The sequence below is a fragment of the Morchella importuna genome (assembly GCF_003444635.1).
Source record: "Morchella importuna strain M04M26 chromosome Unknown Morimp01GS040, whole genome shotgun sequence".
In the NCBI taxonomy this organism is placed as follows: domain Eukaryota; kingdom Fungi; phylum Ascomycota; class Pezizomycetes; order Pezizales; family Morchellaceae; genus Morchella; species Morchella importuna.
In genome coordinates, this window is record NW_025763437.1 from 35470 (window position 1) to 53124 (window position 17655).

The 17655-nt window shown below is 50.5% G+C and overlaps 5 protein-coding genes across 5 annotated transcripts; 2 read left to right on the forward strand and 3 right to left on the reverse strand.

Annotated features, from left to right (window-relative positions):
- Positions 1-1167: 1167 nt before the first annotated feature.
- Positions 1168-3040, forward strand: LAJ45_09900 (uncharacterized protein; the record flags this gene model as incomplete). Its single annotated transcript, XM_046119431.1, has 5 exons — positions 1168-1364; positions 1440-1959; positions 2024-2262; positions 2342-2612; positions 2675-3040. 5 exons carry the CDS (start codon positions 1168-1170, stop codon positions 3038-3040), a joined length of 1593 nt encoding a protein of 530 aa, XP_045967282.1.
- A 2324-nt stretch (positions 3041-5364) lies between these two features.
- On the forward strand, positions 5365-6039 carry LAJ45_09901 (uncharacterized protein; the record flags this gene model as incomplete). Its single annotated transcript, XM_046119432.1, has 2 exons — positions 5365-5694; positions 5779-6039. 2 exons carry the CDS (start codon positions 5365-5367, stop codon positions 6037-6039), a joined length of 591 nt encoding a protein of 196 aa, XP_045967283.1.
- Positions 6040-7224: 1185 nt separating this feature from the next.
- On the reverse strand, positions 7225-9274 carry LAJ45_09902 (uncharacterized protein; the record flags this gene model as incomplete). Its single annotated transcript, XM_046119433.1, has 3 exons — positions 7225-7459; positions 7549-8154; positions 8208-9274. The coding sequence occupies 3 exons, from the start codon at positions 9272-9274 to the stop codon at positions 7225-7227; spliced, it is 1908 nt and encodes a 635-aa protein (XP_045967284.1).
- Positions 9275-12104: 2830 nt separating this feature from the next.
- Positions 12105-14788, reverse strand: LAJ45_09903 (uncharacterized protein; the record flags this gene model as incomplete). Its single annotated transcript, XM_046119434.1, has 2 exons — positions 12105-12717; positions 12771-14788. The coding sequence occupies 2 exons, from the start codon at positions 14786-14788 to the stop codon at positions 12105-12107; spliced, it is 2631 nt and encodes an 876-aa protein (XP_045967285.1).
- A 1235-nt stretch (positions 14789-16023) lies between these two features.
- LAJ45_09904 (uncharacterized protein) lies at positions 16024-17178 on the reverse strand (the record flags this gene model as incomplete). Its single annotated transcript, XM_046119435.1, has 5 exons — positions 16024-16031; positions 16094-16180; positions 16231-16590; positions 16647-17003; positions 17091-17178. 5 exons carry the CDS (start codon positions 17176-17178, stop codon positions 16024-16026), a joined length of 900 nt encoding a protein of 299 aa, XP_045967286.1.
- Between the last annotated feature and the right edge of the window lie 477 nt (positions 17179-17655).

Below are 17655 nucleotides of genomic sequence, written 5' to 3' on the forward strand. Positions count from 1 at the left end.
TACATACTCTATTCTGTGCTATTCTGTTTGGTTTCTTTCTTTGGAGGGCGTTTTTTTCTCTTTCTCTATAGGCTGTGATGTGGTTAGATGGGGTTTGATTGTAGATAGCTGGTACACTGCAGAATAATGACACTTTACAATTGCAATCACATAATAGGCTCTGCACGCGTGCAGGGGCATTAACAAGATTTTATTATATCCCCAGACAGGCCTCCATGGTAAACCGTCTGTAGGCGTAAATAAGGCGGAAAGCGTCGTGCAAGAGACACAGTAATGCTGACCGCATGGAGCCGTTTGTCACCGCACTGCAGTGTCCAATGCCATGGCCAAGGGAGGGTTCGGGCCTTATCATGGTATCCGATAAATCCGGGGTTGGGGGAGGCATCATGACCGCACAGACTACCCCAGAGTAGTGTTTAGGTGATAAGGGAGACTCACCAACTGCAGGTATCCGTTGAAGCAGCGGTGGGACGTAGCTGCAGAGGCGGTGCATCACGATCATCGAGATCTATCTACATTTACTTACTCAAGCGTACTAGGAACGTGTAATAGACGTAATTAATGCCTACTCTACTCTCCTTCCATGCTCGATTCTACTGAATCATGCGTTGTCACTGGCTACATGTAGCCACTGACCGACTGCCCTAAGCCCCATGCAGCTAGCCGCGTTACCGCAAATAGCACGGTACAAAAGCTTATCAGTAGCGCGGCTGGCGTCGGCTGCACGCGCGTGGTTATCGCTCATCTCATCGCGTTCGCCTTCCCGATGCACGGAGGCCCGTTGCGGTCACGGGTAGAACGTCATTATGTTGATGCCCTTTTATATCCGTCTCAAAGCGAGTGGTGATGCAACAATGGCAAGGGAAGGGGGAGGGAGGGGAGGGGGAGAGGAGGAAAGCTAGCTAGGGAACGGGCATCATGACACTGGACTTTTCATATCATGGGATGGGTAGCCAGCCAGACAGCTGCAGCAAGATGGAGTGCAGACCCAGAGACTGAGACGGGAGTGAGAGTACTTATTGTGCACTTCCCCCTTCCCCCTTCCCCCTTCCCCCCAGGTGATATTCCCACACTTGCTGTATTACAGAAACCTTAATGCTGTCCACATCCTGTCAACACAGTACATCTTCTCCTTAACAAATCCACACCAACTGGGGTGCTGCTGAAATGACAATCATCAAAGACTCTCTCCACTCGCTGGAGATCCCTGTGCTGCTCTCCCTCTCAAAGATGTCGATTCTCTCAAGTCTCTCCATTCTGCTCTCCTCACTCGTAGTATATCTTGCCTCACTCGTCTTCTACCGTCTCTACCTGCACCCACTGGCAAAGCACCCCGGCCCATTCCTTGCACGGATCACAGACTGGTTTGCCCCCCCCCCCCCCCCCAGCTTGCTCCTAAAAAACACAAACAAATCCCGATATTGACACCCCCAACCCAGGTACAATGTCTACCACGCCTACCTCGGCGACCGCCATCTCGCCCTGCACAATGCCCACCTCAAATACGGCCCCGTCGTCCGCTTCGCCCCAAACCTCATCTCCATCAACACCTCCACAGCCCTCAAGACCATCTACGGCCACAGCCCCGCCTCGCGCTCGCTGCAAAAGGGGTCCTTCTACTCGGCCTTCCCCGCCGTCAAGGGCGTCTACAACACGCACAACTGCATCAACAAAACCGAGCACGGCCGCAAGCGCCGCGTCCTCTCGGCCGCGTTCTCGGAGAATGCGCTGAAGAGCATGGAGGACCTTGTGCTGGGCAACATTCAGGTGTTTGTAGACGAGATTGAGAGGCGCAGTGTGCAGCTGCGCAAGGGCATCGATATGGGCGAGATGTTTAGCTGGCTGACGTTTGATGTTATGGGGGAGCTGTGTTTTGGGAAGAGCTTTGGCATGTTGAGGGATGAGACGACGAGGTTTGTGACGCACTTGATTGCGCAGGCGGCGCATAGCCACTATATCGTGAGTATCCCTTCCCCTCAAAAGACCCCTAGCTGCCAATTCATGTGTTGATTGGGTTGAGCAGAACGGAAACTACCTCCCCCTCGCCACGCTCAAGATCTCGCGTATCCTCTTCCCCACCATCCAGCGCGACAGATGGCGCTTCATCCAGCACTCGCGCGGCTGCGCCAACGAGCGCATGAAGCTCGGCGCCGACTACAAAAAGGACTTCTTCCACTACCTCCTCGACGCCAAAGACCCCGAGACCGGCAAAGGCTTTGAAACCGCCGAGCTCTGGGGCGAAGCCAACGTTCTCATGATTGCGTTAGTCCTCCAACCCCCCAAACCCCAATCCCTGTCGTAGTGCAATTTCATGTCTAACCGATCATTGATCCCTCTCCAGCGGCTCCGACACCACCGCAACCGCGCTCGCAGCAACACTCTTCTACCTCCTCCGCAACCCGACGAAGCTCGCCACGCTGCAGAAGGAGATCCGCAGCGCGTTCGCCAGCGCGGACGAGATCGTGGGTGGGAAACAGCTCACGGACTGCCACTACCTCAAGGCCTGCATCGACGAAGCCATGCGTCTCGCGCCCCCCGTCCCCGGCCTGCTCCCCCGCGAGGTCACGGCGCCGGAAGGAATCACTGTCGATGGCGTTTTCCTCCCCTGCGGCGTAAGCCCCCCACCCCCTCCTCCCCTAAATACCAGAAACCATAACACTAACACACCCCACAGACCGTAACAGGAACCCCCATCTACGCCCTCCACCACAACCCCACCTACTTCCCCTCACCCCACGCCTTCGACCCCGAGCGCTGGCTGCAACCATACACAACCGCCGACGCCATCGAGTCCGCCCGCGCCGCATTCACGCCCTTCTCCATCGGCCCGCGCGGCTGCATCGGCAAGTCTGTCGCGTACGTCGAGCTACGGCTTACGGTTGCGCGACTGATGTGGGAGTTTGATGTGGAGGAGGTGGTGCAGGAGGGGAAGGGGGTGCTGTGGAGGGAGGGCGTGGCGGTGCGGGAGGGGGAGTTTAGGTTGTTGGATCATTTCACGAGTAGGAAGGAGGGGCCGGTGGTGGTGTTTCAGAGGAGGTAGTGTGTGGGGGTAAGGGAGTGGGGTGGCTGTTTTGTTTGTGCGTTATGTGTAATGAAACTTTGTAACTTTGGGGGTGGGTTAATGAACAGTCCAATTGTTGGTATGTCCGGCGTGGAATAGGCGCGGATGGAGTTCTTGTCGGAGTATATAAATCACTCTACTCTACGCTCTACATACTACATGTAGTGCTAGTAAATCAACCCTGTCCACTGCCCGCACTAGCATTATGAGCATCCATGTGATGCCCACGTTATCTAACCTCATGATAAACTCTAGCAGCCAAGTAAACAAGATTCAGTGGTGTAGTGGTATCACGGGCGCTTGCCAAGTTTTCATGATTTGCGCCCGGCTGATTCATGTCTGAAATGTGGGTTGACCAACAAAGTGCTTGACTCTAGTTTCTTCTTTTTTTCTTCTTTTTTTTGAGAGGGGTTGTGAGATGGATTGGATGGGACGGTTATGGGGAGAGGAGAGGGGATGGATGGGCGGGTGCGAGAGGGATGGACGGAATGAGAGTCATGGCGTGTCACTCGGTGGGTTTGTGTGACTGAAAATATTATGCAGTCCGTAGGCTATGATATTCGCAATCGCCGGTCTCACCAAGGTAAAGCGACCGAAAATATTAGATGGAGTGTTTACGCAAAAATAGAGCCAGGTCAATCTACTGGTGCCGGTAATGTGAATTTAGGAACTTGAGACCTTTTGTGCAGAGGCACAACTGTTGATTGCCTTTTGCTGTATTAACTTGTGTGTAGGTGACTTTTTCATGCTCCCTGAATACACAAAGGTGTAGGTTCTGTTAATTAGTCGTTCGTGGGCGGGTCTGTAGGGTGAAGTTTGCTTGCTCGATGATACCCATGGCCATATATATACTAGACTAGAGTATGTGTATACGCTCCCGTGCGATGCAAAGTCTAGACTAACTATCGACCATCTCCTAGGCCTACGTGATCCTCGGGTGGCTGCAGACGTATTACTTAGTAAGTACATGTATGTAGAGGGTATAGTATGTGCCCGGGGTAAAGGTGGTTCGAAATCCACTATGTCCGCTTCGTTAAATCCCAATTCCGGGCGAGAAATATCGTGTGTCTGCACCGTGTACGGACTGTGAAGTTTGATATATATATATTTTTTATCGCAATATTGGGCAGATAGAACACTACCACTTGAAAAATATTGCATATTTTCTCAATATCACGATATTTGGCCGAATATCATGATGTTGAGCTGTTGCCGAACGGAGTGTAAATCATGACTCCCGAGCTCAGTGAACGGTGTATCCAAACAGTCAATAATCTGTCGTGTCCAGGATCATAATTTGGGGCGTTGAAACCATGATTTGGTGGCTTCCAAATAGTTTTGATGGGGTGGGGTTTAAACGTTTCCAGCTCTCGAGAGGAGAAAGGAATGTTCTACAGTGGCTACCTGCATGCTGCTAAGACTTTGAAAGTTTGTCACGGAGTCAGAAGAAGTCTGGGCACGAGACAGGATTTCGTCTGGTTTTTCCTTAATCATCATTATCACAACCAACTACAGTACTAGCAGCGCCACCGTAGTTACCCAACTACAGTCGCCTATCACTAGCAAAAATGGGGTTCGTCTTTCGCGCCTAAACCCTTCCAAAACCCCGTCCCGCTGCTACTGAATGTGACACTTCGTCTTTTTGGCGCTAGTCCTAACCTCACTAACAAATGATGTTAGATTTGACGCGCTCTCAACATCTCGAGGATCATCCACACCTGCTTTGTACCTACCTGCCTGCTGCTGCCTACCCACCTCTCGACACCTACCTCCTACCTACCTCCTACCTACCTCCTACCTACCTCCTACCTACCTCCTACCCACCTCCTACCTGTATCAACGCCTGGATACGTATTTACCTACCTCTGTATTTCGATGCCGTACTGACACCGCTACAGACTCCTAATCAAGACCAAACCGGCACCAAATTGACGCTCGAATCGACATCAAATCAGCACCAAATCGTCAGGTAACTGCACAGAATTAGGTGAAATTCAAGTCGGCATCGCTAGTAAAAATGTAAGGCCACACGGGGGCCCGTTTGCGCGGAGTTTATAGCCTAGCCAGAAACGGCTTTCTTGATTAATTTGCGTATGAAGTACTCTAGGCTAATTCGCGGGATCGTGCGGGCACCCGTTGAGCATTAAACTCGAGAATCCATGCATGTCTATTTGCTCTCGTAGAGGTCTGACTAACTGACAATAAGTGTTTCAATGAGGTTCAAAAGGAGGAATTCCACTCCGCCTTTCTTCCGCTCCATCTTTCTTCTGTACGCCGTCAATCCACCGTGAGACTTCGCACCAATGCCTCAAACGGCATCAACCTCGTCGTCCTCTTTCGTCTGGGGCTGCATGGTTTGTTCCAACACTTTTGTCGGCGAGAATGGGTTCCATACCCACTTTTCCCGAATAAGCGCCAAGGAGGCCAAAGGCGGGGCGGGCTTACACCTTCTCGCAGCGGGGGCGAAGGATGTAACTCCGCTATGGCGGCGCATTCCACTGGAGGCGAAATACGCCTGGCCTGAGAGGATGCTATTGGACTCCACCCAATGGGACCTGGTGAGGGCGTATTTGAAGGGCCCAGATGGTGGCATCAAGAAGATTAGAGCTGCTCTTGACGACTATCTTGTGCATGTGAATTGTCATTTGTAAGTGCTCCTCCACTCCCACGGCTACTAGTAGGTCAAATGATCAAGGCTAACGCACCCGTATCTGCAGTCCCGCTACACCCCCCAAGCCGCTCCTGAGCAGCCCCCAGAAAGCCCCGGAAGCCCTGCCTACAAGACGTGTGCGCACCTGGATACACAAACGCTCTCGGGACGCCTCACGCTCTCGGAGCGTCTCCCCGCTACCGATGAGGAAACAACGCCGTCTGATCGATTCCCCTCCCCGGAACTACTCTCGCCCGGACCCTGGCTCCGCAATAATGATTCCGAGTTCTCCACCCGCTTTACCGCCATGGTCAGTCCTCAATGGTAGCATGATGGTGGGCAACATCTTCGGCGACAACGCGACGGGAAATGATGTGTCCTTTTCTAATGTCAATAATACTAAGATCGACAGAAGTCCGGCTCGAGCTTGATGTGTCTCCCGCCTTGGAGTTGGAGCAGGTCTTGGAAGAATTGGCTAGGCTTACTGTGTGTTAAAGGCATTCCTGTCCCATTACCGACAGTTTACCGATACCTTTCCTGATGCATTTACCTGTTAAAGGCAATAAGCTACGACTTTACTGACGAAATTCCTTGTTAAAGGCATGTTAAAGGGAAAAGAAATGATGGTTTCCGGTGTTTCCTCTTTTCCGCCGGAAAATCAATGAAGCCCCTCCTCTAGATCTCGAGATAGTTGAGTCCCCAAATAGGGTGGGGTCATCAAATGGTATCTGGCATCAATGGGCTTGTAATAGTTGTGGAATACAACTTCATTTTGGTGGATCCATTGTTTGGCAGATACATGTAGGGTATTCTGACTTGATGCTTCAGGTATAATAGTAGGATGCTCTGTGATGATTTGTCTCATTGGCGGTGGCATTGGTCAATCATGTAAAGCATCACCGGTGGGCAAAACTTATCCCCGCTTCTGTATACGCTCAAAATGAGTGACAGAAGCGTGACAGGTAAAGGTGTCAGTAAAGTCGTCGGTAATGCCATTTGTAAATCATTAAAAAGACGTCTGTAAAGTCGTCCAATTTCCCTTAAAACGACTTTCCCTCCACCAAAATATTGACATTTCCCAGCGAAAATTAAAACCCCAGAAACGACTTTCCCAACGACTTTACTGAATATTCTGGGTGCGCATTTTCACGGCCCCTAGAGTCTATAGCGGCATGTATCCGTACATGCACTCTAGAGTACACACAGTTGACCTATCACGGATTAGATAATGTAGTGTGAAATCGCGAGGCGCTACTTTAATTGCATTCCAATAGTTTCCTGCATCCCGTTAAATTACACGATTGAGATCAGGCCCGACGGTGTAAATGATAAAATATCGGCCCGTAGTCTAAATACTAGCTTTTGATAAAAATAGAGGCCCGAGTGAGAGCTCGTGAAGAACATCCGACCAGTAAAACAGGAAAAGAACGCCGAAGCCAGAAGACAGAACCAGAAGAAAGAAGAAAGCCAGCCAAACCCAGGACCTACATACATATATCTATCCACTCTCTATCTAAGCCAGCGGCGGGAATGCGCCACCCCTCGCCATCTTCTTTGTCCTCTGGTCTCTCCTATTATGGTTAGCTCTACTCCCTTTACTCGCCTCCTTCTTTGCCCTCCCCTGCATCGTCTCCTTGTCTCCACTCGGGCCCGCGACATTCCCGCCGCCTCTCCCCCTCCCACCTCTTCCGCCCCTTCCGCCCCTCTCACCCCGAATACGGCCACCCCTCCCCCTGTCCCCGCGGCCACTATCCTCCCCCCCTCCGCCGGCGCACTCCACCGCGTACTCTCCAACACCACCGTCTGCCCGCCACCGCCACCACCCACATCCCCATACCGCCGCTCCAGCATCCTAAGCCTCCTCGGCTCGCGCTCAAGCATGACCTTCCACCCCTCAATCGCCTCATCCGTCATTCCCGTCTCGCCCTTCAGCACCCTCCTCCCAGCACTCCTACGCGTCTCAGCGTCCCGCCCAAACACCGCCCCGTCACGGCGATACGCCTCCCACAGCGCCTTCTCGGCGGGGTCCTCGTTGCTGTCTGGAACTGCAGCGGCGGGGCGCGGGACGGGGTCCGCGTCGTTGGTGGGGTCGACGGCGCCGCCGACGTCGGTGGGGTCGACGGCGCCGCCGACGTCGGTGGCGTCGTAGGTGTCGTCGCGCTCGTCGTCGTCGAGGGAGATGGCGGCGAGGGCGGAGAGGATGGATGTCTTGGAGGGGGCGTTGGTGGTGAGGAGGGTGTCGGCGGTGAGGGCGGCGTTTTTGCGCCCGACGTGGACGTTGCGGAGGGTGGTGGGGGAGAGCGTGTCGAGGGCGTCATTGTCGTATTTGTTACGGCGGGTGATGGGCGCGGGGGTGTATTTGGAGGTGGATTGAGGGGCAGGTGCGCGCGCTGCAGGAGCTGTGGGGGCTGCGCGGGCTGCGGGGGCTGTATCTGGTGGAATGCTATATGGGTGTTAATTGCACTGTAATACCTGGGAGATATAAGGGAGACCTACTATTCCTCTGACCGGTCTGCGGTGACCAATGACGGCGGTAACGACTCCTCCAGCAGCGCGCTGGTGACCTGCTCCACATCGCCATTAAACGCCTCCAGACACCGCCGCAGAAAGCCGCTGCCCAAGTCCGGGAACAGCTCCCGTATCGTGGCCACCTTTCCCATAATCTCGACCTCCTCCTCCTCGCTCGGGCCCACCATCTTGCCCTTCCCCTTATCCCTCATCCCCTCCACAACAACCTTCCTCCTCACAACCCTCGGCCGCCCAAACCGCTCCAGCGCAACCAGCAACGCATCGACCCGCCCCTCCTCCGGCGTCTCGCGCGAAACCTTCCGCAGCGCACTCACAAAACTCGTCTCCTCCACAAGGCTCTTGAGAAACGCCTTCTCCTTCCCCGCGCTCCCGCCAACACGCGGGTTCTCCGCCGCGCCGATGAGAACATACACCCGGTCCGTCACCAGACTCCAGTTCCCCTTGCGCCCCGTGTCGGAGCTTGCGACCTCCAGCACGGCGGTCCGGAACTCGCGCACATGCCCGTTGTCGACACACAGATCTACCCAGTCATCGCCTGCCAGGAAGGTCTCTGCCGCGCGCCGACTAAAGCGGAACAGAGCTTCGAGGCCTTCGCTGCCGGCGCCCTTGCCGGCAATGACACTCCGCAGCATGGTCTCGACGGTTGTCTCGTAGCGGCGCCAAACGGGCGGAGTGTCAAGTGTTGTGCGCAGCAGGCGGGAGCGCGGGAAGCAGGTTGAGAGAGAGCGCAGGAAGGAGGGTATCGTGTAAGGTGGGGGCAGGGCGATCTGGGAGGGGAGGGTGAAGAGGCGGTGGAGTAGAGTGATGACTTTACGTTTGAGGGATTGCTGGGCGGGGGTAATGGGGGGAGGAGAGTGTGCGAGGTAGGTGCTGAGGAAGGTGCTGAGGGCGGGGTCTGGGACGGAGGTACTGTTGAAGGTGGGGGAGGGCGTCTGCAGGTGGTGCGTGAGACAGAGTGTCCATAGCTCGTAGGCGCTGTCGGGGATCTCGGAGTGTTCTGAGGGCAGGGGAAAGGGGGCGATGGGAATCGACATTGTGGGAAGAGTTTGGTGTTGAGGTTGAGGTTGAATTCAAGCTGGAGAGTTTCTGGTGATCGATTGCTGACATGACGCAGAGAGAGGTTCTGGGTTGCCTGGAGCTGTGGGCAGGCAGGGTAACTGCGGGTGTCTGCATGATCATTGACAGGAAATGATCGGTTGGTGGGTAATTGGCTGGGTGTGGGTTAGGTGTAGCTGGGAATTAATTGGTTGCATTAATGGCAATACGGCTATAATAGCAGTACATTAACAGATATCATCCAGCTGAGCTGGCATTGACATTAGCCACCGCGGCACTAACACTGAGCGGTCTTAGCAGTACCTTGCTGATGCTGTTGTGGATACATGTAGCCGGTGAGGTGGTTAGAGCCTTGAAAGGGACGTTTTGTAGAGAGGCAGGAGCTCAGCACAGATTTTGACCCTAAGGAAGTCGGAGGTGAAATTTAGCTCACTTAAGCTCGGTCCATAAAAGAAAAGCTCGAACGATTGTATTATGATGATGAGAGAAATTTCGAGATAGAAGACAAGTACAAGTTAAGACACGCTACATAGCTACTACATATTGTCACGGTAGTCTCAGTGCTCTGTCCTTTGACCTACAGGCGATATATCTGGATCTGTCCTCAAGCTCGTATTAGTAGTTTCGGAGTAAATCAACCTGCCTGGGCCACAAGTACACCCATGAGAATGGAATAGAACTGAGTATACCATAGCCAATCTCACTCTTGGCAATTCTAACACCACTAACAGACTTTTTTATATAAAAGTGGTTTATTGATCTCCAGATTGCAAAGAAGCTTAATGTTGGGTCGGCGGGTTTGGAGTTGAGGGTTAGGGTTCAGTATCCCCATTGGGTATTGAACGATTTGATTAACGGATTCCCTGGGAGTTGGTTGATTGTTGTAATAGGTATTAGCTCGATTATGTGTAGTTGAGGGGATGTGCGAATGAGAGGGGCATGTTCATATTTTCTCCGAGAAAGATAAGATGAGGGAAATGGTTGGAGGGCGTGAAGTTAATAATAGCGCCGTGATTAAGGATGCTGACTTTTTGATTGAGCTACAGGATTACAAATAAATGGAGAAGAAAGACACACGGCGTTCAATCGGATCCGATAGCTGGGAGACATAAAGATAACACTGCTTCACAGGCTTGAGAATAACCCAGATCAGAGAGCAATTACACAGCGATGAATCCGGAAAGATATTATAAAGAGGCCATGGATGTCTTCTGAATGTATCACTCAACGAGGAAGCCTAGTCTATAAATAACAAAGATATACTGACTGTGTATGAATAAAATGCCAAAGAAATATTCTATTTTGACCCGTCAAAAGATTTATATCAACAAGTTCCACCTTCCAACGATTCTGGTAATCCAGCGAGGGATGGTATTTGTCGATCGCGATCGTGTTCCGAGTCAAAGCCTAGCCATTGATAACTCAATATAAGCCAAACCGATGGTGATTTCTCCTTGTGACTAGGCCACTCAGTCTACTTGTTGGTTCTGGAAGTGCTTCCGAGAGAGCTGAGGAGGGAGCATCAGGTTCGATACTGCGTTTAAAAGGCCCATAATACTACATGCAGTGTAATCGACGAGAAGAGTTATCTTAAACCCTCGACTCGAGTTACCTTGGACATTTATAAAACAAAGGCAGAAACCCTAACCCTATGAACATACATTCTCATTTTTTTTTTGTTTAATTCATTAATTGCATGCAACATACATTCACATAATTAGGTGACCTAGAATGACTTCAAGGGTTGATATTCGACAATGAAAAGCCTGAGTATAGCTCGAGCCACTCGAACCTTTTTTCTCTGCTCGTCTCGAGACCACACTACACAATACTATCATGAGCTCTAATACTATTATGGTGCACCGATGCCAAGCATCAATGATCAATAAATTCAGCTATTGCATCACTGACACTATGTTTCCATCTCCGCAGTGGGTCGGTAGATTACACTCTCGATGGCATACTTACGATTATAGGGAGAGAGAAGCTCTACAGAATGGTATCGTCCATATCCTCATAAGTCTTATCTTGGTGGGATTGTTCCACCGTGAAAACATAGTGGTTTTCGAATTCGGTCTATGCCATATTTACATACACTGCCTAGCATATTTCCGTAAAGAAGATTTGATGGGATCAGGAATCGTAAAGGGTTTAACCGTTAGAAGAAAGTAATCATGTCAATCATATCAATCCATCCCAATTCCATACAGGTAACACCCCACTAAACATCACATCTAGCCACAACAGAGCACCGCACCATGATCAAGAAAAGGAGTAAATGTCGTAAAAAATTTTCTGCATAACTACTCCATCTTTACTATTGACCTTCCCTTCCATCTAACCAAGCACACAAAATAGCTACTTTTTTATTCAGCGCATCTTCCTTCAATTTTACTCAGTACAGTAACTCATATCTTCATCCCAGCCTATAACCATCCACCTCGTAAAAAAGGAACCAGCAGGGTCAATGAAAAAAGAAAAAAAATAAAACAGAATGGAAAAAGATAAAATAGCACACCAAAAGGTAGAGGAGCAACTCATCAGGGTAAAAAGGGGAAGGTGAAGGGGAAAGGGACTGGAATGCGTAAGTAGCCATCAATCAAGCTGTGTCATTCACATAATCGCAATATCTAACAATGAAGAGGATTTGCCGCGATCCTAAAAGATTATGTATGAAAAGATCTTGCCATCTTTCAGTGCACCGATAAAGAATGAAAATAGCCATTTTGTTTTCGTGCTTCACATCCCCCCCCCCCCCCCCGCGTTTTTGACCCCATAGATTGCTCCCAAAGTCCTCCGAGACTTTGTTTAAACACCCAACCTTCTTCTAAGCTCACGCTCAGTCTCGCCTTCTTCCTCAATCATATTCTCGAGGCCGCGCACCTCCGCCTCCTGTGCCTGAGCGGCCGCAGCAGCCGCCTGCGCAATAAGGATAGCCTCACCGGCGGTCTTCTCGAGATCCTGCTGCACGCCGCTACTGATACCACCCTGGCCAATGAGCGCAGGGTCAACCATATCCATTTCGTTGTGCTGGTGGTGTGTGTATTCATTGGTGTCAAGATCTCCGGTAAGAGAGTTCATGGCGACGACCGGAGCAGGGTTATGGAGAGGGTAAGTAGTGTGGTGTTCCTGGTGAACATATTCGTAGCCGTTCTGTGGCTGTGGCTGTGGCTGTGGTGGAGTCTGGGTGGGCGGCATGGAGTGCGGTTGATAGCGCTCGGTCCGGATCTCAAGAGGGAGCTCGTTGAGGTTGGACAGGAGTCGAGAAATGATTTCGTGCAGCGGAAGGCGACGATGGGGAAGATGAGCGCGCATGGATTTGTATCCTCTCTCGAGATCACGGGCACTCCACAAGGCAGACTGTTCGCCTATGTTGTCCCATGGGATGGATTTTTCCTCTTTAGCCTGGGATTCGCGGATTCTGTGGGTGTCAGTGGGGTGTGTGATGGTAAAGGGTAGAGTGGGAGAGCTTACTGTTCCAAGATCCAGACTTTATCACCGACTTTCATGTCCTCAACGTTGAGCTTGACTTTGCGCTTCTTCCACAAGGCGCCTCGGCTTTCACCAGTCGGAACGCCGGTGACCCTGGCACGCTGCTGCTTCATCTTATTCCATTTGTACCTACACTGGATACGACTCCTCTTGTTGCCCATCAGTTCGCTGACACTGGTCCAGTTAATCTCTTCCTCGCCTTCGACCTCGTCAGCCTCCAAGTCGATCTCCTCGGGCCCGATGCTATTTCCTTTATTGGTTCTGATAGTTGACAAGACAATCTTCAAGACTCTCCGGAGCTCGGACTCTTCATCGTCGGCCCATCGGTCTCTTCCACGGTCTTTACCACACTTGACGTAGTTCCTCCATCTGTCACGGCAGTCTTCACCCATGCGACCCATGGCATCACCAACATCCTTCCAGCTACTTCCTTTCTCGGCGACAAGGCGAGCAAGCTCTTCGTCATCTTCGGCGGTCCATTTTGCTCGCTGCTGGAAGACATGGTAGGAGCGGCGAACGTGCTTGTAGATACTTGCCCTACTCCGGTTGGGGAGAACACCACAGACACTTTCCCAGAAGTCGTCCTTTTTACGGTCGTTAGACCAGACGCGCGAGCAAAGATCAGCATGACTGAGTTTGTGAATCCCCATGTACTCTGAAAGGTGCTTGTCGATAGCATGCCGTTCGTCGAGGGTAAAAGTACCACCGTTCCCAGAAGCACCTGCGCCACCGGAGGTTCCGTCAACGGGAGTAGGGGCGGTGGTCGGCTTACGGGCACGTGGCGGGCGTTTCGCAGCTACGGGAGTGGGAGGAAGTACACTATCGGCAGGGAGTCGTCGTTTTCGTTTCGATTTGTCGCCGCCCATTTCTTCTGCCTCGTCGTCTTGCCCTGCCGCGGCGTCAAGAGCACGAAGAGCGGGGTCGACTAGTTTATTTGGATCATCTTCAGGAAGCCGTTTGCGTTTGTAACTTGTTGGGGCTTTGGCTTTATTGGCGTTACGAAGGGGAGATACCAAGGTTGCAAGATCAGTGTCAAACTCATTGCCGGTAAGCTCCTCACCCATCAGGACGTCCCCTAGATCTGGGATGTTGGACTGTGGAATGGGATTGTGTTTTGACATGTGAGCCGCGAGATGTTGGGAGATGATACGGTCAGAGTCTGGGATTTCATGAAGACTATGGTGCTGAAGGTCTGTGTATTGAAGGAGTGCGAGGTCTTCGGCTTGGGAGGTAGCATTGGTGGGAGGATTTGTAAGAATGGGAGGGTTGGTAGGTGGTTGTGGGGAGGCCTCTTCGATCTGCGGAGGGGCAATTGGGGCCGCAACAACGATCTCGTCCAAATCGGCAATTTCCTCTTCAGAAGATTTTGACTTGTTTGTTTTGCTAGTCTTCCGATTGCCGCGACGTTTTTTCTTTTTGGGTTCGTCCTGGCCGTCTCCGTCATCAGCGCCATCAGCCTGTTCGATATCGTGAGGCGAATTTTCACCCTCCGGCGCCGCTACCACCACAGTGTCTCCGTCAGCGACCGAGTTGACTTCCTGAATACCTTTGTTGAGAGCGAGCAGCGCCTGGGCAGATTCTTCCTCCTGACTAGTCTGACGATTTTTCTTTTTCCGTTTCGACTTTTCGCCGGAGGTTGTTGGGACTGCTGTTGTTGTTGTCGTTGTGGTAGTGGTTGCCACTGTCACAACGTCCTCAATATCGTCATCTTCATTCTCCTTTCCATTTTTCTTCGACTTTTCCCCCTCTTTTATCTTCTTCTGTAGCAGCTGCTCCTGGTTTTCATTACTGGCACCCTCACTCGCATCCTTTTCATCATCATCGACGCGTTCCTTATCCTTCTTTGACTTCTTCTTCTTGCGCCTCTTCACCTTCTGCACGTCGACGACTTCCTCTGGATCCTCACTTGGGGCATTTTCTTCGATAGACTCGGGGTCCTGGTTGACGAAATTGGCGTGGTCGTTATCGCCATCTCCAGGCTGCGATTGGGAATTGCCCATGGAGGGCATTTGTTGCTTCGGGCGGGTAACGAGAGGAAAGTCGATAGGGTAACTATTGTGAGTTTGTTGGAGAGGACTGAGGGTGAAGGAGGCCGGAGAGGGTAACTTCGAGGCGAGGAGGAGAGTTGAGGTGTGTGGTGAGAACTTTTCCGCCAAGGCCAGGGTATGTGTGCCAAGAAGACGTGGTGGTGGTCGCTGTGCGCATGTGTGACAGACAAGTGATGGTGAGTGACGTGACGGCGTCGACAACCGTTCAAGGATTCAGTGCTTGAAGAATCATGAAACACCACGAAACACCTGTGTGGGGGTGAATTTATAACGCACCATAGTTTTGATGGAGTCCTAGCTCATCCGACGTTATCCCTCAGACAAGATTTGAATTGCTCTGGCCTCTCGAGCCACGGAGATTCGCAGGCAGACCAGGACTGCATGCAGCAGCCTATCCACGGATAGGTTTAAATGTTTATATTTATAATTATGTACTGATCTAATGGTAGATTTCCCTACCTGTACTACCGCTGAACTAATACCTAAACTTCCTTAACACAGAAAATTGGAAATATGGATACTTTGGAGGTGTAGTGAGATTACATGGATAATTTCCTGCCACTTTCCATTACATCCACAGGGCTCCAGCGCAGTTAATAAACAATACATCTATCGTACATCTACATTTATTCATGTGCTCAAACTCGCGAGCGGCTCGGTACATTATCCCGTGCTCTATTCAAGAACTGCCGTGATACCAAGTTTAATGGTAAATAATTTGCTTGAATTCAACACAACACTTCTGATACTCCTAAAAAAACCTAACCGTTATCCTAGAAATTCAACAAACATTAGAAGACATTCATGGATTATCACTCGGTTCAGCTAGAGGTGTTGTGACGCGAACAAAAACTGAGGAAACAACATGTAGAAATATACGTATTTCTACCACCACAACAGGTTCTCAAAATCAAATCACAACCGCGCACAATTTACACATTAGGGAAAAAAGACCAATTCAAGAAACAGGCTTTCGAGACCAGCGTTATGGCTAGCAATTCTCATACTTTTATATACGGTGTTCACCAACGGGCTTATATTAACCCACAAAGAACAGTGCAATCGCGGGATTATCATAGTTATATTAGAAGTCCACTAAAAACAAGTCAATGCAGCGCCAAACAGACGTTACAAACGCCATCTCCTGCAAGTCCACATTCCCTATTTACAATTTAATTATAGCATTTCTAACAGCCTTGCCAAAATTGTCAGTAGCTGAATTGGAACTTTAAACCAAACACGATAGATGTGGCTTACCCTTGGTATCGATATCGATATCGGCGGAACCGTTCTTGGAGCACACCTGCTCTCCTACCTCATACTTATGCATATCAGAAGGTAAGTCTGCGAATATTAGTTTCTGGTTGTCAAAGGAGTATGAGGAATGCACAAACCGCGAACAACTTTGCCGCAAGACGATCCCTCCATGGCACAAGCGGCGTTCTCGGAAACGTCATCCATCTTGTCAGCTGCAGTAGCCTGCTTCTCGATAGGGGTCTTCTCCCTCTTCTCATCTTCCATCATCTTAGGATCCATCTTTTTGTGGTCCATCTTGTTGTCCATCTTGTCGTCCATCATCTTATGGGAAGCTTTGTGATCTGCCTTCTCAGCAGATTTCTCCTCGATATCCATCTTCTCAGCTTTGGTATCAGAAGCGCCATCCATCAATTTAGGATCAGCCGAAGATTTGTGCATGTGTGCATCCTTCTTCATTTCGACCTTCTTAGCAGAATCATCAAGGACCTTGGAGTCGACTAATTATTTGTTAGTTTTAATAATAGCACTCGGTTTGAGTTTGAGTTTCACATACCTTTTTCATCTTCTGAAATAACGTTTTTACCAGCTTCTGAAGAAGATTTCTTCATAATGTCACAGGCCTCGACATTTTTCTCGGCATCTGAAAAAACCTTCTTGATGGCGTCACCGGCTTCAGCAGCCTTAGACTTACAGGCACCGCCCATATCAGCGGCTTCCCCAATGGTCATCTGGATAGCACCATCGGTATCCTTCATAGCCTTAATGGCAGTCTTCTGAGTAGAGCCCTCAGTATCCTTCATCGACTTGGTTGTAGTCTCACAATCTCCACAAACATTCTCGGCGGCAGCAGTGCAAGCTGAGGAGACTTTGGGGACGAAAGACTTGGAAGCAGTCTCTTTGTCATCGTGGCCTGGAGCATGATCGTCAGCTTAGTATCTCAAATACTAGTAGACGAAGGGATTATAAAGAAAAGAGATATTGGAAAAGGTGGGCCTACCGGTCAAATTGCCAACAACAGAATGCATGGCATCCTTGGCCTTATCGAGGTATGAAGGAGTAGCAGCGGAGTTGTTGGTTCCAGACATTATCGCTGTTGTTTGGTAGAGACTTTTGAGTACTACGAAAGTTGGAATGTGAAGAAAGTATGTGTAATGCTTGGTGTTGAGATTGAAGAGTTGAATGATGATAGAGATACGGAGGCGGGAAGGGGCTCTTTATATAGTCGAAAAATGGCTCTTGGTGATACCTTTTACGCCAATGCTACAAATAAACAGGCCTTATAAATGAGACGCAAAAGTGGCAGGATTCAGTGAAGACGCGTGTTCTATTGGGCTTCGAGCCGTTTATTCCAAGACTTTGCTCCGAATTTCGCCGCCCAAGCAGTCTTTAATAGACTTTCGCCGCTCATGAACACTTAGTAAGCCCAAGACTTTCCCCATGTTAAATGTGTCCTCTTGTTTACTTCAAATGCACTTAAAGCACTGAGCGTTAACGTTGTTCAGTACTATATGTACACGTAGCTACATGTAGATGGTGGTATCGGGAGTACTGTACACTCACCA